The sequence below is a fragment of the Rattus norvegicus genome, chromosome X (genome assembly GCF_036323735.1).
Source record: "Rattus norvegicus strain BN/NHsdMcwi chromosome X, GRCr8, whole genome shotgun sequence".
Lineage (NCBI taxonomy): Eukaryota > Metazoa > Chordata > Mammalia > Rodentia > Muridae > Rattus > Rattus norvegicus.
The window spans coordinates 69,739,584-69,761,986 of record NC_086039.1 but is presented as its reverse complement, the minus strand read 5'-3'; the positions used below and the strand labels follow the sequence as shown (position 1 = coordinate 69,761,986).

Genomic DNA, 22,403 nt, shown 5'->3' with positions numbered 1-22,403 from the left:
GGAATTTGAGCTAACGTGGTGCCCGGTAACTCACCAAACTAAACGTCCCTTCCCCGATCTTCCCTGGCGCCCTGTTCCAACCGGAGCTTTAACCGCCAAGTTTCAAATTGATCCCAGAGGCGCCAGCCAATCGGAGCGCGTACAGCCTGTGAAAAGTACACGGACGTGAGCACGCACAACGTGACGCCCGAGGAGGCTAGAGAGCTGGCTCGCCCAAAGCAAGCTCCGCCCGTGCTGGGTGGTAGCAAGCATCCGCTTCCGGTTCCAAGGCGGAATTGGCTGTCGCTAAGGGAGGCCTACTTACCGGTAAGGTGGCGCTGAATTAAGTGGTCGCGAGTGCGGGGTACGGGCGGGTTGCAGGACCTGGATCTGGAAGGTATCCCTTGTTGACAGAACTCGTCTGTGGACGCCACGTTAACTAATCACCTCTAGAGACTGGCAATGTGCCTGGCTCCAATCCCTGTGGGATAGTTATTGGCACTCCCTTTCTGTTTTAAAGTAGATCTTTATAGATGTGATTCTCATTTCCTATTCTCTAGGTTGAAAGCCTCTTTTTGTTGAATTGTAAGAAATGCAAACATGCCATTAGAGTGCTTAAAAAATTAGATTTTTTTTTGTTTTTTTTTTTTCGGTTTTTTGTTTTGTTTTCATTATTTTGTTTTGTTGCCTCTTTTCCCACCCCATGCCCTCATTCAATCTTGACACCTACTTGTGGGCTAGTCCCATAAACAAATGGCCCCTGGAGGGGATGCTTTCTGAAACGTAGAGCACTTGGTCCTTTTTAAAATCATTTTTGTTTCATTTGATTCTTCCTTTTCAGGGCTTTGCCTGAAATGGACAACCGGATTCCTTATGATGACTACCCAGTGGTTTTCCTGCCTGCCTATGAAAACCCTCCAGCATGGATTCCTCCTCATGAGGTGGGAGCCATCTGCATTCCTGAAGAAGAAATACCAATCCCCAAGCATGAGGTCTATGAAAGATAAGTAGCAGGGTTATGAAGCTCAACGGAGACTGAATCTTAGGTGAATTTTGAGCAACAGTGACCCACTGGCAACTTCTTGTAGAACCACCCTGCTAGAGCCCTTCACTCTGCTGAATTCTGAAACCTTAGCTTCTATCCTGTCAATAAAAAAGGGATAGGGATTTCCCACTTCCTGACATGTATCTGATTTATTGATACTCTAAAAGGAGGTAGATGTACCACGTGAGACTGGGAATAAGATGGTTAAGATTGCTGTATCTTGCAGAGAGTATACCACCCAGACTACAACAATGAGTTGACCCAGTTTCTGCCCCGAATTGTCACATTGAAGAAGCCTCCTGGTGCTCAGGTAAACTTATAGAGGCTCTTATTCCAGTTACATTTTGGCCATGCCAGAAGATGGCTATGGTTGGGGCATGGATGTGGTTTGGGAAGTAGGTGACTAGAAGTGTGGAGATGACACTTCCATAGCATCTCCTTTTCTTCTGAGTACACAGATGTCCTCGTTCTTGTGTCCATGCTGAGTCTGCATCCTGTGTTCTTGTCTTTCAGTTGGGGTTTAACATCCGAGGAGGAAAGGCCTCCCAGCTAGGCATCTTCATCTCCAAGGTCTGTGTGAATGTGTGTGTATGACAGGCTGTATGGCTATTGACTTTGTTATATTAAAATGCACTGGTGGCCCAACAGATTAAAAAAATGGATGACCCGGTGGAGTCATAGAATACACATAATGGGGATTTAGCCTTTTCTTCTCAGACTTGAACTTGGGCCCAGTGTGGTGTGGGGCATGTGTTGGTACTCCAAGAACTCTAGAGGCAGAAGCAGGAAGATTAGGAGTAGGTAGTAATTTGAAAAGTCAATCTGGACAATGGTGGCATATGACTTTAGTCCCAGCACATAGGAGGCAGAGGTAGGCCAGTCTCTATGAGTTCAAGGCCAGTCTGATCTACAGAGTGAATTCCAAGGCCACAAAAGAAAAACCCTGTGTTTGAAAAAAAAAGATTCTAAACCTAATTTAAAAAAAAACTAATCTCCCTGTGGCATCACAAAATTAACAATTTGAACAGCACTGAATTCCCCCTGCAGCTTCCTAATTCATGCCATCTCAAGTACATGTGTTACCCCTTCACAAACAGGTGATTCCAGACTCGGATGCACATCGAGCAGGACTTCAAGAAGGGGACCAAGTTCTAGCTGTGAATGATGTGGACTTCCAAGATATCGAGCACAGCAAAGTAAGCACAGTGCATGGGCTATAGTCATCCAGGAAGCCGTCTCAGGTAGGACAGGTTGGACCAGATTAGCCTAATCTGGAAGAAAGCATCTGTTCAAGGGAAATGTACCAGAAGAGAGCAGTTACCAGTGACCTAGATGTTTGAGGTGGCACATTCCATTACTGTGTCATATCTCTGTCCTGGGTAATAGCTCTTCATTTGTACAAGCAGCTGTGTGTCTTCCAGGCTGTGGAAATCCTGAAGACAGCCCGAGAAATCAGCATGCGTGTGCGCTTCTTTCCCTACAGTAAGGCACTTTCTTTTTATCTTTTTCTTTTTCTTCCTTATATGGCAGGGCTGCAGGTAAGAGAACTCTTTTAAATACGGACGGATGATGGCAAGCCCAAGAAATTGGGAATGGGAAGTTGGGAGCTCATCCTGAAAATAATGTGCTGTGTTCTTTCTTACCCCAGATTATCATCGCCAAAAAGAACGGACTGTGCACTAGAGACTTGCAGCCCACAGCCCTACCTGTGGAATCTGCCAGGACAAGCTGGGTAGACCTCTGAGAAGTTGGAGAAGTCAGGAAATTCTATTCTCCACACCCTCCTGGTTTATGGATGGGGAGGATGGGGAGACAGCTTACCAGCTGTATTACGTATTAACTGTACTGTGCTAGGAGTTCCCTAGTTTGCTAGGTGAGTTTCATTCTGGAAAGGGAGAAAGATAGTGATATCTAGATGTCTGTAGCCTGTGGAGGAAAGCCAACTAGAAAACAACTGGCATTTATCAGGTACCTTAGATTGGTCACGTATACAGCTTATTGTTTTATTTGTAGAAATCAGTAGAAAAGAGAATCATGGGGACCTTCCATCTGATTTGCCTGGCCATGCCATCGAGTCTTTGTACCTTGGAGTCCCATACACTTCAGAGACTCCAAGGAGACACTTCCTTCTCATCCCCGCCCCCACCCATAGTAAAAAACATAATACTGAATAAACGTGGCTTGAGTGATGCTGCTTGAATATAAAATGCCATTGAGGAAAACAAATACAACAACCAACCTGTGGGAAGGACAGCAATGTCATATTCACTTTACAACTCTATCTGGCCAGACAACTTGGGAGCTTAAAAAACACTAGTCATAGAATCCACAAGGGATCCCTAGAGTCAAGAGCCTTAGGGAAAGCTGCCCCTTACCCAGGAGTGTTAGATTTTGTGCTGCAGCAGGATGGTGTTAATGTATTCTTTCCCACATTCTCTGACCTGGAATTAAGCCAAGGAAGTGGCATAGATTATTTTTTACAAGCAGCAGTAGGAAAGTGGTTCCTAACTTCCCATTTGTAGTTTCATTAGTGGTAACTGCCAACTTCTTCCTTTTTCTGACCCTACCTGTGAATAACTTTCTGTCGTCCTAGATCCTTAGTGACTGAACATTACATACCTGCATGTATATGGTATGTAATGTTCCCTCCATTGACTGACATTAAAATACCCAGTCATAATGGAAAGGTTTTTTTTTTCCTCTGAAGAAGGCGCTGCTACAATGAAAGCCCAACATTTGACTTAAAAGATCCTAGGGAGAGCCACCAAGATGACTCTCTGGGCTTAAAGGATGCCTTCTTCCAAGCCTGACAATCTGAGTTTGCTCTCCAGGATCCCCATGCTGAAAGGAGAGAACAGATTCCCAAAGTTGTCTGTTGTCTTTTGCCTGTAAGGTGTGGCAAGCTAACACAATCCTGGGAGCTGAACTAAATCTCTTAATTCCTTCTGGAGAGTGATTCTTTTGGTTTGAGAGAGAACCTAGGACTCTACCTTATTTGTTTACTTACCTGTTTTGTTTTTGAGACAGTGTTTCTCTGTGTAACCTTGACTGTTTTGGAACTCACTCTGTAGACCAGGCTGGCCTTGAATTCACAGAGATCGCTTGCCTCTGCCTCCTGAGTACTGGGATCAAAGGTGTGAGTCACCACTCCCACCCCCACCCAGACTGGGATCTACCTTTTTAAATAAGCAAGATAAATTTTCAAATGGATGAAATGTGGAAACTGGCTCTTCCCATGAATCCTACCCCAGCTGTACTAAAGGCATTGCTAGAGACTCAGTTCTATTACATTGTTGGCACTGTACCTTCTGAGCAGAGCCGGAGGTATAAAATTAGCTTAAGTCTTCCTGGGAATTCTGTCCTCTTATTTGCTCTGCTGACCCCCAGTGGCCATCAGAGAAAGAAAAACTTGGATATTTCACAAAACTAATAGCTGTGTCCACTGACAAAGTCAAGACTATTTCCATGGTTATCAAGTTTTTATTAACTTTTTTTCCTGAGGTAGGTTCTTGGTACATAATTCAAGCAGGTCTTGGACTTGTGATCTTCCTGCTTCAGATTCTGAAGTTCAGAGGATACAGGTATCTATCACTCGCTGCACCCAGCACGGGTAGCAGGATTTACTTTATGAAGGTCCAAAGTTGACATTGGCTACCTTTCTTCAGTCACTTTTTCTCTTATTTTTGGAAAGTATATCAACTTACTGAACCTGAATCTTTTATTTGGCCAGACTGTCTGGCAAGGCCCAGAGTTCCTTCTTCTCTCTTCCTCCCCAGTGTGTGGACTACAGAAGATGTGTGCTACTACATCCATAATTCCTTTTTTAAATTTTTTTTTGAAATAGAATATTTTATAGCTCTGGCTCTCCCTGGAACTTGCTGTGTAGACCAGGCTGGCCTTGAAGTTGGAGAGACCCACCTGCTGCTGCTGGGATTAAAGGTGTGTGTCACCATGACAGGCATCGGGCATTTTAAGTGCACTATGGGATTCAAACTCATGTCCTCATATTTGTACAATAAGGATTTTACTGATGTTGACATTTCTGTAGCCTCCAGTTAAGATTTTCCCTTACCATAATTTATTAATTCAACAGTCATTCTATTAGCAGCATTTAAAAGTTTTGCACCCCATCTGAGGTCCAGAGAACATTGCAGAAAAAGTGCAGGGGTGGAAATAGAGCCAGTGGATAGAAAGGAGAACTATCTTTCATCTAGATAACACGTAGCCATTGTAGTCAAGAATACACCAAGCTGTGGTTACCCACATAAGACCTTGGAGATTCCTAACGATGAGCTAGGAAGAGACCCATAGAAGTTTCTCATAAAGATCTTGCTCTAGGAAAGCAATTATCAACCTGTGGTTTGAGACCCTTTGGGGAGGCCTAATAACTTTTTCAAAAGGGTCACTTAAGATCATCTGCATATGAGATGTTTACGATTCATAACAGCAAAATTACAGTTAGAAAGTAGCAACAACAGTAATTTTATTGTTCAGGGTCAACACAACATGAGGAACTGTATTAAGGGAATTGCAGCATTAGGAAGATTGAGAACCACTGCTCTAGGATGAGGTTCAAGGCCCAGTAGAGTGATAGGCTGAGTTGGATTTCAGGCTAAATATTTAATGATTCAGGTGGCTTGCAGTCCAGGAAACTGAGAAAGGAGATCCAACAACTCCCAGTTAATAGATTTTAAAACAATATGGGCCAATGACATGGCTCAGCAGGTTAAGATATTTACTGCCAGGCCTGATGGCCTCAGAGCCCTCTGATAGGAGAACAGACTTCTGCAAGTTATCCTCACACACACACACATATCCACATGTATGTCATGGCACATGTGTTCACATACATGTACACACAGTAATTACTAAACACAAAAAGCAACTTAAGTAAGAAGTGTGATCAGTATGGTGTGATCTCAGCCATGGGGCTGAGAGAGTCTTCAGCAGTTAAAAGCACTAGTGGCTCTTCCAGACAACCCAGGTTCGATTCCCAATATCTACATAATGGCTCAAGACCAGTAACTGCAGTTCCAAGGAATCCCATACCTTTTGCCCTATGCACTCACCAGGTGTGCATGTAGTGCACAGAGATAAGGGGGTACATATATCATTCTTCAAATTTATTTTTGGGGAGCATAATATACCGTTTCTTCCCCCCTTTTCTCCTAAACCCTCCTGTACACCCCTCCTTGACCTCTTTCAGATTTCCTTTTTTATATTCTTTTTTTTTTCCGGAGCTGGGGACTGAACCCAGGACCTTGCGCTTGCTAGGCAAGTGCTCAACCACTGAGCTAAATCCCCAACCCCTTATATATTCTTTGATTAATTCCTCTCACTGATTGTTATTAAATGTATATCTATATTTCTAGGGTAACTCATTCAATATCTTTTCTAGTTCCATCCATTTACCTGCAAAGTTTTTGATGTTATTTTTCTTTAGAGCTGACAAACGTTACATAGTGTATGTGTTACACTATCATTCCTCCGTTGAGGGTGTTTAAATTATCTCCATATTCTAGCTATTGCAACAAAGCAATGGTCGTGGTTGAGCAAGTACCTTCAGAGCAGGATGTCCAGTCCTTTGAGCAGATGCCAATGAGCTGGGTCCCATGGTTGGTTTACTTTTAGCCTCTTGAGAATTCTCCATGGTAATTTCCAGAGTGGTTGAATCAGCTTGCAATCCCACCAACAGGGAATGAGAGTTCTCTTTTCCTTGTGTCCCCTCCAGCATTTGCTGAGTGTTGGTCTTTGCCATTCTGACTGGGGTAAGGTGAAAGGTCAACACTGTTTTGATTTGCATTTGCATATCCCTAATTTTTAGGGACAATGAACATTTTTGAGTTATTTCATATGTATGTATGTATGTATGTATGTATATTCTTTTCGGAACTCCCTTGTTCAGGTCCCAGGCCCAGTTTTGGAATGTGTCATTTTTGTTTGATTGATTGTTCTGGGTTTTTTTTTTCAGTTCTTTGTATATTCTGGATATTAATTCTCTGTCAGGTGTATAGTTGGCAATGATTTTCTCCATTTATGGGTATCTTATTCACACGGTTAATTGGTTTTCTAGCTGTACAGAAGCTTTTTAGTTTTATGACGTCCCACTTGACAATTGTTGGCCTTGACTCTTAGGTAAATCAAGTCTTATTCAGGAAGTCTTTTCCTATACCTGTATCATGAAGTGTACTGTTTGATGTTGAGGTCTTTGATCCATTTGGAGTTAGTTTTTCTATGAGGTGAGAGAGATGAGTCTAATTTCGTTCTTCTGCATGGACATCCAGTTTTCCCAGCACCATTTGTTGAAGATGCTTTCTTTTATACCAGGTATGTTTTTAGCATTGCACATAAACAAATTTTAGTAAGACTGGAGCAAAAATTAGACTAGCCTTTGACATTATCCTAGCTGTTTTAGAGCTCCGTCCTGTATAAATAGATTTTAGTTATCAATGAAAATAGGTACTCTGCATGACCCAGTAACTTAGATGTGGTAAAAGAAGCTGACAGCGCTTCTGGAAGCTGTTTTATTCTTAAGTCTAGTCGTTAGAAGAAAGTGTTAAAACCAGGCTAGGCAGAGTGGTGCACACCTTTGATTCCAGCACTTGAGAGGCAGAGGCAGGAGAATATGAGTTCCAGGCCAAACTTGTCTACATAGCAAGTTCCAGGACAGCAAGGAATACATAGAGAAGTGGTTCTCAACCCTCCTAATGTTGCAGCTGTTTACTATGGTTCTTGATGTGGTGATCCTCAACCATGAAATTTTTTGTTACTACTTCATAGCAGTTTATTATTGTTATGAATTGTAATGTAAATATCTGTGTATTTTGATGGTTTAGATAACCCCTATGAAAGGGCCTTTCTAATCCCACAGGGTTTATGACCCACAGGTTGAGAACCACTGTCTCAAAAACAAACCACCAGAAGCTTAGGGGTGGAAGAAAATAGCTGCGATGGAAAGCCAAATACAATGTCTGCCAAATTAGGCAGAGATGATCTAAGCCATGGACAGGGAAATGGGTTTTAATGCCTGAATTCTAGAAGTTTCCAAGTCAGTTTTCAGCACCTAAAGTTTATGGTAAGGATCATAGCACAGTTAAGGTGATGAATCAAATGTCAGCTAGGAACCACTTCTAGTAAAAATGAGGAATTCTGACCCCATGGGCATCACTTAAACAAAGGAGGCACTTTTGGCTAAAGTTATTTCTGTTTTCCATTACCACTTAAGCAGAAAAGTGGGCCTGGCTTTTAAGAGTGAGTGAAACTTGCTTCTCTGCTTTCACACTCCCTACCCCAGAAAAGCTAAGAAAAAAGATGTGCCCTTTATTTCTACAGTGGAGGTGAAGCCATTTAAGGAAGGGCAGAAACCATACTAGAATAGCTGTTTTAGTATATGGACAGTGAATTAAAAGCAATTTTAAAGGTTCAGAGGCTCAGATGATTTTGTGCTTTCAGGCTGCATGATAGGGGGTGGTGGACGAACTTTGCCACCTCGCCATCATAGGGTGAACTACGGTTATCTAAAGGTAAGTAGTAGTGGGAAACTAGAGACCTTGCAAAGGCTATGTCATAAAGAGGAATGGGTGTTCTGTTTCTCACACTGCAACTGGTTTGGGCACTCGTCCCAACAACCATCACATTGAGGTCTCCAGATTATTCTTCATCCTTTTCTGCAGAGACTTGCCTAGGCAAAGGAAAAGGAAAAGAACCGGATAGTGAAAACCTGTAGTTAGTGGATGAGGTTAAATCCTTACATATAATCATGCTGGCCTAGGGCCTGGAACACTGGAAGCCTTGAACCCATGACGTTTCCAACACTGGGTTCTGATGCCTCGAGTAGACAGCACAGTAGCACCTTCATGTGAGGATTAAACTTTAAGTGTGTAGACCAACAAACCTTACCATGTGTTGGTCATGGTACACACCACATTGATGACATCACCTCTGTCTCCTCATACATCTAGTATGTACTTGTCTCTTTGAAAGGCCAGAGGCTCTCAGAATCCTGTCCCCTGCCAGCACACACCCTAGCTGGTCAACAAAAGACTCAGTCTAGAGGTAGCCTCCTCCTCTCATTCCGTGCTATTCATAGCTCCTTATCTTAAAGCCCATCTTAGACCAGGAATAGGAACCTGACTTTGCACAGAGGTCGGTATTTGTGTTTCTTATTAGTCTCTAGGACATGGCCTCTGGCCTCATTCCAGGGCTCCTGGCCTCACCTTAAAAGGACCAGAAACATTCCTTGAACCGAGCAGGCAGAAATACTGTAACAATGATTTTCTGTACTTGAACCTGTACCACCTGACATCACCATGTTCTCCTCCAGTAGCAACCGTTGACAGTTGTCATCATAGCCAAGTCTAGGAGTGGCCACACCCTTTTGGCTTCCTCTGTGGGGTTCTTTACAGTGTAAGAACCAGGTACTGCTAGACCAAAAGTAATTACAAGAGTAAGTCGTCAGGCAGGGACTAGGGTAGCTGAGGCCAGAGAGAAAAGGCAAGTGACTCAGAGGGACCACATAGGGGCAAATTACCTAACACAAGATACCTAATCAAGCTTGTAGGTAAGGGTGGGAGAGGTACAGGCGCCTGCAGCAGAGATCATTATCTGGAGTTCCGTGTTCTCCCAGAGGAAAACAAAAGGCACAGAGATCACACCAGCCATGTCCAGACAAAACCTTTTATTAGAGTGTTACAACAGGGGCTTCCACACAGAATTATCAGAGATGACTATCGGCTCTTAACTGTGTCTGCTGTTGGAGCTTTCTAGCTTTGTGTCTGGCTGTTCTGCTGCATAAACTCTTCGACAACTATGTCCTCCGAGCTTGCAGGAGCAGCAAAGGGGAAAGGAGAGTTATCAAACCCCTCTCTGGGCTTCCTCCACATTCTTGATTCTAGAGAGGTAATCACTTCCCTGCTTCTCAGCCTTCCCCTCCTTGCCCCATGGGGAGGGCTTGTTTCCCTTCTGAATCTGTCTAGACAATGGTGTCAAGGTGCATTAGAAGGGAAACAGTGGAGCATGGGGTACAGGGAAAGGATTAAAAAAAGATGAGGATGATGTGGAAAAGGAGGACCCCAAGTCACAGAGAAAGCACAACCAACCTAGTTTTCCAGGGAGTGAGGGATCACAAGAACAACTTAACAACAGAATGGGATTTCGGAGGGAAGAAAAGAGAGAAAGAAAAATGGAAAGGATGGGGCGGAATAAAATTTCCCAGAAGAGCAGCAAGTGAAGGGCAGGGAGGCTGACAGGACGGAGGGCTGTGGAAAGCACCAAACTGACATGAAGCTAAACCATGGTTCTGGTGCACAGTCATGAAAGCAACACTTTGAGGAAGCTTTAAAAATTCCATTCTAAAACAGCAATAGGCAAGGGGGAGGGGTGGCATTTCCAAGCCTCATGCTGACCTACCTGGTAGCCACTGTGGCAAGCATGGAGGGGATGGGAAATGGAACTGAAGCTCAGAAGCGTCTGTGCAGATCCATGATATTTTCCTTCTTCCCCCTCCCCCCAGTCCTTCCCCTCCCCCAAATGTTCCTTGAAAAGCTAGACATCCAACCTGCCTATTGTCAGTCTATCTGAAGCCACTCTTTTTTTTTTTAAAGATTTGTTTATTCTATAGAAGTACACTGTAGCTGTCTTCAGAAACCAGAAGAGGGCATCAGATCGCATTACAGATGGCTGTGAGCCACCATGTGGTTGCTGGGATTTGAACTCAGGATCTCTGGAAGAGCAGTCAGTGCTCTTAACCTCTGAGCCATCTCTCCAGCCCTGAAGCCACTCTTTTTTGAGAACTGCTTAGCCCCAAACCCACAGGATAATAGTTCCTGGGAGCCTCACCTGCTCTCTCACCGTGAGGTGGCTTTGGATGGATCAAGATCAGGGGGAGCTCCACACCAACATCACTGCAAGCATCCCAAGGTGGAGTTGCTGATGTTCTTAAAGGACCCAATCAGCAACCTTCCTTCAGTTTTCCCAATCCTCTCAGGCCCTCAGATTCTTCTGAGGGCACCTTTGGTCTCCTCCCTGTCCTGCCTCGGACCTCTCACCCTAGCTTCTCACCTGGCTGGCAGACCTCCTAGAATGCTGTGAATAAAATGACACCCCAAATTAGTAGCTAAAATGGGGAGGAGTCAACCCAGTTTTGCTAGGCATAAGGTATCAGAAGGCCAACTTAGTAACAGAATGGGACTTTAGCAGAGAAAGTGACTTGGGAACTTAGTCTGGAAAAAGAGGAATACCTTTGAATGGGTCAATCCAACAGGGAGAAAAACAAGTAAGAAACTCTTGGCTCCCAGCCCCTGCCCAGACCAAATGGAAATCCTCACTTACCCCCCATAGGACACCATCAAGTTGACTTTAACTTTGTAGGACACCAGGATCCCCAGTAGCTCCTTGTTCATTCCAGGTCGAAGACTTGACATTGTAGTATTAATTTGCGGTGTTAGGAGTATAATTGAATTTACCTCCCCCCAAATCCTTCCCATGCTTTCCTAGTAGCATGTTCCATTGCCTTTGTCGTTGCCCAAAAGATATCCCAGGCTATAACTGTTTCTACCCAATTGAGATGACAGTTTTCTTCCTAAAATTCCATTTGATCATGTTACTGTCTGTTTGAGGGCCTAATTTGTTATTCTGCTTAATTTTCAGGAGCCAAAGAATCTAACCTTATCTACTTCTCTCTTTTCTGCCTGACTGCCAAACACCTAGAGAACAGCCTATGCCGACTTGTCTTCCCATCATACTCCTCAGAGTGCCTTCTAGCATCTTCCCGTGCCATGTTCCCTGTCTGAAATTGTCCTTCTACTATTGGCATTTAGATTTTAAACACTTTTCAAGATCTAGATCATTCTATCTCCTCTAAGAATCCCTCGCCAGCTCTTTTGGCTTTTAGCTTCTATTGGACTCATAATATAAACCACATGCACCAACACTTAACTGTTGGATTACATTTACATTCCTCTTTGTTCCTCATCCAGGTCATATATTTACTAAAGGAAAATATTGTCTTAAATTTCTTTGTATAGCCACATTATATTGCATAGGAATGAGCATTTAATAGGTGCTCAATAGAAACCTGCTGATGGAAAGATGAGATGCCGAAAGTGGAAGGATCTTAGGGTAGTCTTTTGGTTGATTTGGGGGTGCTGAACCCTTTCTACAAAATAATGCTATTTGGATAATTTCCAAGGCTATTGCTATGAATAACAACCTGTAGATACTGGATTGATCAGGCATGGGGAGAATTGGTCATTTATGATTGTAGATGGTAGACAAATTGCTTTGGTGAGAAACACACTTAATGCTAATCTGAAGGCATAGAGACAAATGAATGCCATTGAAGAATTTTATCAATTCCTGCCATATAATTGTCATTACATATTCTCCTTTTCCACCATCTTTCCTTGCCCAACCTTCTACTCTAGTCTACCTTCTCTAGATAGTAACTGTTGTAGAGATCACAGTGTTTAGAGCCAGTTGGCATAAAATAGAATCCTCTTTGCTGCGTACTTATACAATCTTGAACAAATTCCTTGCCTTTGAGCCTTGGAGTCCTTATGTGTAAAATTGAATAACATATCTGGCCGTGATTCGGGATGCAAGGCCCTGAGTTCATTCTCTGCACCTTAGAAACAACAATAAACCCAACCACCTGGCCAGTGTACTTTAATGGTATTCTTTCTTTTTTTCTTTTTCTTTCTTTTTTTCTTCAAGACAGGGTTTCCCTGTATAGTCCTGGATGTAGTGAAACTGTATCTGTAGACCAGGCTGGCCTCAAACTCACAGAGATCCACATGCCTTTGCCTCTCAAGTGCTGGGATTAAAGGCACATGCCACCACTGCCCAGTGATACTCTTAGGAATATAATGATAGATGTAACTAAGGCCTTTGTGAATTGTGTCTTGTTTTTAATTCTTTTATTATCATTGCAGTTTTGTTTATCCATTTTGGACCCTTGTACATTTGTGGGGATGGGGATGCCATGGTGAGCATGTGGAGGGCAGAGAACAAGAATTGGTTCTTTTCTTCCCCATATGGGTTCTGAGGAATCTAACTCAAGCAGTCAGCTTAACAGCAGGAGCCTTTACTGATTGAGACATCACAGCAGCCCTGTTTGTATCATTTTTTGACAAGGTCTTCCTGCATAGTCCAGGCAGGCCTCAAACTTGTGATTCTCCTGCCTCAGTGCTGACCACTAAGTGCTAGGATTACAAGCACACACCCCCATCCCTAGTTTGAACTGGGAAATTTTATATAACAGAGGCTTTCTGCTCTCTGAATTTTCCTTTCTCATTACCTAAGATCTAAACTTACCATTGGTCCCATAGGCATTAATTTAACTTGAGCCTGGCTCTGAGGCTTGTACTGAACACTGGCTGAGGAACATTTTAAAAGACAAGTAGGCTTGACTGCGGATGAAACTCCAGAGCCATGCACATAGCATGTGGGATGGCTTAGGAGTAGGAAGTAGAAATTCTAAATTACGTATGAACTTACATTGTGCTAGAGGCCAGATTGGTGTCTTCATGCTTGAGTTTGCCATCCAGTGCCAGGCCCTGCTTCTGACGGTTGGCAGCCAGGAGTGGGGTTACTGCAAAGGTCTGGGAGAAGCTGGAGTTAGCAGCTACTGTCTCTCTTTGAAAGAGAACAAGAGAGGAACTCAGGCTATGCTTGCCAACTAAATGTACTTTCACTCCCAAGAGTATCTTGCTTGGTCTCAAGAACCAGTGGAAAATATACAGAGAAGGGGTATATCTATGGAGAATGGGGAGATTAGCTCTGGTGAGAAAGCTCTGTCCTACAGTTGTGATGATCTGATGAGTCATAGCCCCACCCATAGTTCTCAGGAGAGTCTCTCCCTTTTATGCTTCAACCCTCACCTTGACATTCCTCATTTCTAGGTTATTCTCTCTATTTCTTCCAAAAGAAATAGCAAGGATCGCTCTCTGTTAACCTTCCTCCCACCATCTCACCCCTTTGCTTTTCTTCCCAGCCCCAGCCCCAGCTCACGTGAACTCCCGAATGAACACAGTCTTTGTGTACTTGTCTAGTGAATACAGGACAACATCTGTGATCTGGATAACTGAAAAAGTCAGGGAAAATACATGATCAGTCAGTTGGCCACTTGGCCCCAGCTTACTGATCTTTGATGTGCTCTCGTGACCACATATGTTGATAGGCCTGTTTTGGAAGGAAACCTCAGATAAATATTAATGGGTACAAAGTACAGCTATGTTTTAGAACCTGTGGTTTGCAGGCCAGGTGCTGAGCAATAGGACGCTCACCTGCAATCTTGATTCTTCTGATGACCTTGTTGGTATAGTTGTTGATAGAAACGTGTACAGAAATAGCTTCTCCATGGTAATGAACCTGAAGCAGGAGAAGCCTATGACAAGGTTGGAGGGAGGACTCCCAGACCTAAATCTAAAGTTATCATTTCCTTAAAATGTTTGTTGCCCTGGCTCCCATCTCTGCCCACCCAAGTTAAGGCATCAGTAAATAGGGGTAGCAGAGAGGTTCTAAGGAAGGAAATAGGATATGGGGGAGGGGAATGCCACCAACCTCCCTGTCCATCCAGGCCTGGAGTTGAAGGGGCTGAGATGACAGAAAGAAGCTGCGAATGGTCTGTGCCCAGGGACCAGGGCCTGGTTCCAGGGCTGAAAACTGTACTTTCCGTACAACCAGCTGCACAGAATCACTGAGTAAAGCCCAAAGGATAAGCTAGAACATCTTATTATGGAACCACAGACTACCCTTAAAGCTCTATGTTTACTTGGGGGTGGGGGCAGGGAAAGGCTCTCCTCAGAGACCTCCTTTTCATCCTTGATATGTTATAGACCAAGGAATTGCAAATTGCCCCACTGGCTAAATCTGTCCTCTTTCGTGTTTGTTTATGGCCTGCAATTTAAGAATGATGAATCCAGTAGTTAATGGTTGAAATGAATCAAAAGGCTATATTTATGACACACAGATATTATATAAAATCCAAACTTCAGTGTTCATTGAATTCAGTTTTGTTAGAACACATCAACATTCTTTTCATTTCTATAGTGTCTGAGACTGCTCCAGCACCGCAATGACCATGGAGTTACATAGTTGCAATCAAGACTTGATAGCCCACAAAATGTAAGTGTGTGTCATTTGGCTTTTTACATACATATCTGCCAAGGTGAGTGAAGAAGACAAATCAGAGGGACTCAGAACAGGACATCCAAGTTGTTCGTAGTGATGCTATGGTGACTAGATCTGTTTCTGCCCTAAGAGAAGGGTCTGTGGTAAAGACTTGAGGCAGGTATTTGGGAGAAACCCAGGACTACCTCTTAGAGATTTTCTCTTCCAGATTTTCTGCACAGAAACTCTTCACTTCAAAGTCAACCCCACAGGGCTGTAAAGAGTCAGAAACAAAGAGAACACATTTTCAATTCTATTCCCCCCTCCCCGTCCCTCTGTGGGACTACATGAATATGTCTCCATCCCTTAGCTGTCCATTTCTCCAGTCTTGTCCATTTGTCTTTCTTCCTAGGCCCATTGTACTCACATGTCTATTTGTTATTGTTCAGATCTGAAATGTACCCTAGATGGTTATGGATCAAAGGTTTAGCCCCAGCTTATGTTTTTTTTTTTGTTTTTGTTTTTGTTTTTTGAGATAGGGTGTCATTGTGTAGCCCTGGCTAACCTGGAAGCCACTATATTGATCAGGTTGGCTTCAAATTCAACAGAGACCTGCCTATGTCTGTCTCCTAAGTGCTGAGATGAAAAATGTGCACCACCACCCTCAGCCTAGCCAATGCTTCTATTGGGAGGTGGTAGAAAATTTGAGTTGAGGCCTCTTAAGAGCAATTGAGGAAGTTTGGTTATTGAAGACATTCTCTTCTTGATATTCTTTTTTGCTCCCTGCTATCGAGCCTCTTCTACCTTGTGTTCCCACCACGAGCCCAAATCATCTGAGTTGTGTAGCCATAGACTGAACCATGGGAAGAAAAGAAAGACAAGAAAAAGCCTTCCCTCTTTTTGAGTTAATTTTCCTTACCTTTCCTGAATCTTCAGGCCCAGGCTGCAGTGTTACTGAACAGGGCAGGTTAGCAACCATCTAGGAAATCAGAAAGAGCTCAGAAAACAACTAGGGACAACTCTGTCTGCTCTCCTCTTATCTCTTAATCTTTGGAAACTTTGCCCAAGACTTGAGGTTAGTACCTGAAGTGTAAAAGGATAGGCATTGACCCCAAGCTTGTGTAGAAGCCGCTCCTGTAAGGCTGTGAGGGGACCCTGGATGCTGGTGGGTTCAGCAGGAGCCACTTGTTTGGTCTGTACATAGAGGTCTTTGCGAAATGTCAGACCAATCACATCCAAGTCATCACGGCCATAGCGAAAAGCACATGTCAACCTGACAAACACTGCGGACAAAGGAGGAAGACAGAGACTTGTCAAAATAGTGGCAAAGGAAATCTTAAATGGGGGCTAGGAAGACCTAGAGTGGTAAGCAAATATATTCCCAAAAGTATGGTCACAAAGAAAAGGATTGATGGTGGGGGCACCCTTATGGGGGAGGGGGAGGGAATAGGGGGTTTATGGACAGGAAACTGGGAAAGGGAATAACATTTGAAATGTAAATACAGAAATATATCCAATAAAAAAAGCTAAAAAGAAAGAAAAAAGAAAAGGATCGATACAGGGTTGGGGATTTAGCTCAGTGGTAGAGCGCTTGCCTAGCAAGCGCAAGGCCCTGGGTTCTGTCCCCAGCTCCGAAAAAAAGAAAAAAAAAAAAAGAAAAGAAAAGGATCGATACATTTGATTGCGATAAAATTTTAAACTCTGTGTTCCAAGTTTCACAAAGGAAAAGGAAATCCTGAGTTAAAAGATTTGAAACGCATATAACAGTTTAGCATTTGGAATGCTGAGAGGCTGAGGAGATAGTTCAGTTGGCAAGGAACTTGCTGTGAAAGCATAAGGACTTGGATTTCGTCCCACGGGTAGAGGTGGGGAACAATGATACATGCTTCCGATCCCAGCGCAGCAAGGTGGAGACAGGTGGGTCCCTGAGGCTCACTGGCCACCCAGTCTGGCCTAATCAGTGAGCTCCAGACCAGTGAGAGATCCAGTCCCCAAAAAACACCCAAGAGTAACCTCTGGCCTCCACACATACCTGTACACACATGAACACACGAACAAAGTAACTGTTACCAATCGTTAGGACACACACACACACACACACACACACACACACACACACACACACACCAATCTAAAAGTGTGCCAAGAAAAAAAGGAGGGAAAGACACTTGAAGGTCTCCTCTGGCCTCAGCATGTGCACTGGCATGCACAATTGCTCACTCACATGCATGTACTACCACCACATACTTCCAACATGTATATGCCCTCAATACACAAATAGCACTTCACTGTAAGCCATAACTATGTTATTTACACATAAGATTCCTTAAGTAAAGAAAAAGTTAAGCAGTGATTCAGGATTCCTTTCCTTCTGTTTACGTATTTATTTCTTTTGACACAGGGTGTAATGTAGCTTAGGATGGCCTTAAATTCCTGAGTAGAAGCCACCACGTCTGACTTATGCAGTGATGAAGAGTAAACCCAAGACTTTATGCATGCCACGCACAAACATTCTGTCAACTAAGCTACATTCCCAGCCAGGTGCAGGATTTCACCTCAGGGAGGTCCACACTCCAAAGCCTACTCTCAACTGGAGAGGAGTATGATCACAACACATACCATACATATGCATGTATGGATACATGTATACACACATACATATATATGAACTTGTCATTAAATAAAGTAAAAAAAATTTTAAAAAGATCAAAGCTTGTCATTGTACCGTATGCTTGTAATCCCAGTGCTTTGGAGGAAGTAGTCTGGGCTCTACAGTGAGTGTATGTCTCAACAAAGCAAAATTCAAAATTAGCAATGAGGAAAATGAATTATATTTAAAGATATAAGAAAGGCTAAAATTAATGATAATACTAATGTTTTTAGAAGGTTTGGAGCAATGGACATCAAATTTAGCTGGACATATTGGCATATTAGTACATGCTATTATTCCAGCACTTGGGTGACTGAGACAGAATGATGACTTTGGGGTCAGCACAGATTTCAGGACAGGTCACAATAAGACCCTATCTCACTAAAGGGAAAAAAAACAGAACAAAAAATGTTACAAACTTTTTGGGGAACACTAGGCAATAAATATAAATCTCTGGGAATTCAGCCTAAAGAGCTAATTGGATGCGCGCAAGGGGTTGGGCGGGGCTTTACAGAGTTGTTTATAACAGCAAAATGTTGAAAACAAAGGAAATGTCTAACAATTGTAGAATGTCAGTGTAGTTATGGTAAGTGCAACTTCATAGGTTATAGATTCTTATATGTTAACACAGGCTAAAAAGAAAATTATAAACTATGGTGTAACATTTAAATAAAATGTAAGCAAATGAAAGCTGAAATGGGGTTCACAGTAATAAGGTTATAATGCCTTCATCTGCGATGGCCTTGAACTCACAGAGATCTGACTGCCTCTGCCTCCCACAAGAACAGCCCCTCCTGGAATGCTAGGCTTCACACTACCACAGTGCTACCCCCGGGAGCCAGCCCTGCAGGACAGCTCTTTCCGTTTCTATGATGTTTCACTATTTTGCTTTGTTTCATCTGCTCTTGGCAGTCAGAAAAAGGCTATTTCCTATCAGAAGGAGGAGATGATGCTAAACTGCTGAGGTCAGGTCAGAGGTCAGATAGGTTCTTTCTGCTGCCTGTGTTAGATACAAACACCAAGGTACAGTTTATCTGGGTGACAACCTCACCTCAAAGGCCATCAGACCTTTCACTATCCCTTATCTGTTTCATCTGTCCTGTCACCCTGCCTTCATCTGACTAACACTTTTAGTGGCCGTGTGGTGATTATAGGGATTAAACCTGTGGCTTTTGTAGTTGTTTTTTTTTTTTTTTTTTTTTTTTTTTTTTAATTTTTGAAACAGGTCTCTCTATGACGTTCTTACTGGCCTGGAATTCCCTATGTAGACCTGACTGGTCTCAAACTCACAGAATCTCATGCATGCTAGGTAAGTGCCCTACCACTTATCTTTCTTTGTAGTTTATTTTGAGGGAAGATCTCACTCCATTTGCCCAGTCTACTCTTTTTTTATTTTTTTATTTTTTTTGGTTCTTTTTTTGGAGCTGGGGACCGAACCCAGGGCCTTGCGCTTCCTAGGCAAGCGCTCTACCACTGAGCTAAATCCCCAACCCCCGCAGTCTACTCTTGAACTTGTTGGTGAGCCTCCTGCCTGAGCCCTCTTTGCCCAGGTAGCTGGGATTACAGACCTGTATTACCAGGCCTGGCAGGTTGCTTTTATTTTTTTCTGAAAGTCAACATCTACTCCAAATCTGTCCATTTTATCTTAATTATTTTAAGTATATACATACAAATTTGAGTATCAAAAATATAATCAAAAAGGAAATTCAAAGCTGTTACCACAGCATCATATCCAGAGATAAGCGCCATGTGATCTGCTGTGCTGCCTTCCAAATTGTTTTGTTTCTACAACCGATCACCAGGTTATCTTAGGTACTTATAGCTTTTTGCTTATTTCTTTTCTGAAATTAAACATTTAAAAATTGTGAACACCGTTTATTTACATGCAATTTCAAAGAATAACACCCAGAGAGGGCAAATAGACAGTAGTGTGTGCATACCATATTCTGTATCTTTTGCCTCACTTGCCTTTACCACTCAGTGAATAGACAAGGATGCCTTTACATTAAAACATAGACCTGTGATGGAGAAGGACACACGAGAAAATATGGTGAAAGTAGGATGATACAACTGGGAGGGGATTTCAGAAATATGTAAGATTAAAATGAATAAGAAAAAAACTCTATTAAGGAGACATAAAAAGTTCAAAGGAAAAGAAAAAATGTATCTAATTTCTGAGTGAAGCTGTACTTTTGGAGAGATAAGTTCTTACTATATAGTCTTCACTGTCCTGAAAGTCGCTATGCATGCTCGCCTGGCCTTGGCGCTTCCTGCCTCAGCTTCCTGGATGCTGGGTGTAGATGTTAGCCATGATGCCAAGCAATATTCGATTTTTAAACAGTAAAGATTTCCTTTCATAGGTCATTCTGGGTATTTTTAGAAGTTCAGGGATAAAGCCACTTAGATTTTAGAAACAGAGTATCTGTTACTTATAAATGAGTTGGCTAATTTGTGCCCATACTGAGAAGTTTCTCTGACGTTTGAAATTGTCTACGTTGCTTATCCATGGTGCTGAACCTCAGAGAGGAAAGCTCTTTCATTCCTCAGCATCTAAAGGCTATTTCTGGACTAGAAGTCACCAACTGGTTCTGAATCTTTTTTCCATTTGAACGCAATTTTCAGTCCAGTTGGATCACAGTGGGGTTAAGCCATAGTGAGAATTAAAAGGAAAAAAGCATTCAGTGCAATCTTGCACTAGAGTTCTGCTGCCAGAGTGCGTGCTGTCTCCTGCTGGTACTGCCAGTGCTTATTATTTCTTTGGAATTTTTGTTAAAGAAATGTTTAGGCAGTTTCTCTCTCTCTCTCTCTCTCTCTCTCTCTCTCTCCACCCACCTATACACACACACACAGAAAAACAAACAAATGAAGAAAAAAATGCAATGGGATGACGTATATCAGAGCTTTTAAAATGGAAGTCCGAGGGGCACTTAAGCTATAGAAAAAAAAGGAATATTTGATTTATACAGGTCTTAAAAAAATCATTTAGTGAGTCATTAACATTTGAATGTCAAGAAATGTATGTAAAACTATTGATTTTCTATGTATTGGTTCATTCCATAGGTAGCCTAAGCCTAAACTGAAACTAGTAGTCAAGCAGAACCACCATAGCAATAATGGGGGAAACCCACAAATTTTATTGACATTATTTTAATTTCAACACATATGTTTGTTTTGTGTAATTCTGTAGAGTATGATTTTATTTGTTCTTTAGACAATATAGTTATTTTGAATAGCATTTGGGAAAAGAATAAAAAATAAGTCTTTGGAGATTTGGGACCCATGAAGTACTTAGTCTGAGCTCCATTTCCATTACTTTTAATAACTGAAAGACCGCAGCTACATTGAGCTGAACTTCCCTATTGTCAGGACCCAACAAAGTGTTCACAGCTCCTGCTGCTTTCGGCTTTCCCATGCTCCTCTGCTCTAAGGCCACTCACTCATTCGCCTACTTTGCATGCATTGTATTTCAGTTGAGCTTTACAAAAACCAGTAAGAATTTCTACTTACTCTTTCGACCTTTTAGGTACTCAGGGTCAACAAGGATTACTCCATCTGCAGAGAGAGGAAGAGATGGCACACTGCTCAGGAAAATTTGAGTATGAGTGAAACAAAAGTTGATTCCCAAATTGACTCTTTCCTTTCTACCTTTCAAATGGTCTCATTGCTCTGCATGGTCATGCCTGGACTTTCTTTAACTTCCTGGTTCCCACTCCCTTCTCAGGCTCTTTCCCGCTTTGGACTCACTAACCAATGGGCTCCACTGTGTCCACATCATCCACGAAGTCTCGTTTCCCCAGGTAGATGGAAAACTGTTGTGGAACAACTTGCTAGGTCAGTCTCACAGTTATCTTTGAATGAATGGCCCTAAAGCCCCCCGAGAACCTGAAGAATATACCCATTCATCCCCTTTGCCCTTCTGTTCCCCCAGATGGGCCAGGTTCTCTTACCTTCCCATTGGAGCTAGTCTTTTTAAACACTCTATGGTGCGAACAGTCATAAAGAAGAAGGATGGTCAGTCAACAGAACAGGAAAGAGGAGAGAAAAGAAGAAAAGAAAGGTAAGTTTGGGGAACAGGAAAACTTCCTAGGATTGGAAGAAGCTCTGAGATCATGAGCTAGAGCAAAGGTAGAGATAATTGGGATAGGGCCCAAAGCTATAAACCCCTCCACGCAAAAGGCAAGTACAGGCTTGGATAAGGAACAATTCACAGATCCAGAGCATCAGAAGGGATTCTTACGTGGACATGCTGGCCAGGGAATTTACGTTGAATCTTTCCTGAGATGAGGGGAAGGAGAATGCTCAGTTATTCAATCCCTATCTTTATTGCATTACAGTATCCTATGGAGGTGCATCAGTGTGATAGAAATGAACTGCCTTAGACACCACACCAGCACCCAGTGCTTCCTGCTTTCCCTCTTTTGGGGACACCTCTTCAGTTACACACTTATCCAACTGGAGAAAGGGAAAAGACCGCCCTCCTTATTTATTCATTCTCTCTCTCTCTCTCTCTCTCTCTCTCTCTCTCTCTCTCTCTCTCTGTGTGTGTGTGTGTGTGTGTGTGTGTGTGTGTGTGTGTGTACACATGTATGCTCAGGTGTGTGTTTGTGAAATCCAGAGGGC

The 22,403-nt window shown here is 42.7% G+C and overlaps 4 protein-coding genes across 26 annotated transcripts in view; 2 read left to right on the top strand and 2 right to left on the bottom strand.

Annotated features, from left to right (window-relative positions):
- Kif4a (kinesin family member 4A) overlaps window positions 1-184 on the bottom strand; it is a 102,533-nt gene extending 102,349 nt beyond the window's left edge. Inside the window, exon 1 of one of the 2 annotated variants that reach the window (XM_006257114.4) lies at window positions 35-184. The gene's annotated coding sequence lies outside the window, so the exon portion shown is untranslated. The remainder of the gene's footprint in view (window positions 1-34) is intronic. The other variant, NM_001400930.1, reaches the window with a different exon arrangement.
- Pdzd11 (PDZ domain containing 11) lies at window positions 176-3,222 on the top strand. Of its 10 annotated transcripts, none has more exons than XM_006257068.5 (7): window positions 176-306; window positions 821-920; window positions 1,251-1,334; window positions 1,538-1,594; window positions 2,122-2,220; window positions 2,446-2,506; window positions 2,673-3,199. In XM_006257068.5, the coding sequence occupies exons 2-7, from the start codon at window positions 834-836 to the stop codon at window positions 2,705-2,707; spliced, it is 423 nt and encodes a 140-aa protein (XP_006257130.1). In that variant the 5' UTR covers window positions 176-306; window positions 821-833; the 3' UTR covers window positions 2,708-3,199. The 10 variants fall into 10 exon arrangements, with proteins under 10 accessions (XP_006257130.1, XP_038955522.1, XP_006257132.1 ...); XM_039099594.2 differs by having other exon boundaries at window positions 2,431-2,506; NM_001106945.1 differs by having other exon boundaries at window positions 190-376; window positions 2,673-3,222.
- A 1,038-nt stretch (window positions 3,223-4,260) lies between these two features.
- Window positions 4,261-22,403, top strand: part of P2ry4 (pyrimidinergic receptor P2Y4) — a 35,123-nt gene continuing 16,980 nt past the window's right edge. The window contains exons 1-5 of one of the 12 annotated variants that reach the window (XM_063280275.1): window positions 4,261-4,963; window positions 15,074-15,148; window positions 21,307-21,379; window positions 21,505-21,614; window positions 21,712-21,840. The gene's annotated coding sequence lies outside the window, so the exon portion shown is untranslated. Of the gene's footprint in view, window positions 4,964-7,618; window positions 8,548-9,691; window positions 9,923-15,073; window positions 15,149-16,473; window positions 21,615-21,711; window positions 21,841-22,403 lie in introns of those variants that run through there. The other 11 variants (XM_063280274.1, XM_039100006.2, XM_039100012.2 and 8 more) reach the window with 11 other exon arrangements.
- Window positions 9,687-22,028, bottom strand: Arr3 (arrestin 3). Of its 2 annotated transcripts, NM_001190993.1 has the most exons (16): window positions 22,021-22,028; window positions 21,731-21,761; window positions 21,532-21,592; window positions 21,291-21,335; window positions 16,217-16,416; window positions 16,053-16,112; window positions 15,340-15,407; window positions 14,585-14,720; window positions 14,308-14,392; window positions 14,033-14,105; window positions 13,520-13,657; window positions 11,354-11,437; window positions 11,084-11,107; window positions 10,862-10,926; window positions 10,433-10,442; window positions 9,687-9,844 (listed from the first exon to the last, which is right to left on the bottom strand). In NM_001190993.1, exons 1-16 carry the CDS (start codon window positions 22,026-22,028, stop codon window positions 9,787-9,789), a joined length of 1,146 nt encoding a protein of 381 aa, NP_001177922.1. In that variant the 3' UTR covers window positions 9,687-9,786. The 2 variants fall into 2 exon arrangements, with proteins under 2 accessions (NP_001177922.1, XP_038955365.1); XM_039099437.1 differs by lacking the exons at window positions 21,291-21,335; window positions 21,532-21,592; window positions 21,731-21,761; window positions 22,021-22,028 and adding an exon at window positions 19,996-20,031 and having other exon boundaries at window positions 16,217-16,480.

Excerpts from the sequence above, each read along its gene's own strand:
- Pdzd11 (XM_063279895.1), top strand. The coding sequence starts at position 834 with ATGGACAACCGGATTCCTTATGATGACTACCCAGTGGTTTTCCTGCCT. Across the intron at positions 921-1,250 it reads CATGGATTCCTCCTCATGAG|AGAGTATACCACCCAGACTA; the intron begins GTGGGAGCCATC and ends TGTATCTTGCAG. Across the intron at positions 1,595-2,121 it reads TAGGCATCTTCATCTCCAAG|GTGATTCCAGACTCGGATGC; the intron begins GTCTGTGTGAAT and ends CTTCACAAACAG.
- Arr3 (NM_001190993.1), bottom strand. Across the intron at positions 16,417-21,290 it reads GTACCTAAAAGGTCGAAAGA|TGTTTGTCAGGTTGACATGT; the intron begins GTAAGTAGAAAT and ends CTTTGTCCGCAG. Across the intron at positions 13,658-14,032 it reads GTGTTCATTCGGGAGTTCAC|AGAGACAGTAGCTGCTAACT; the intron begins GTGAGCTGGGGC and ends TCTCTTTCAAAG.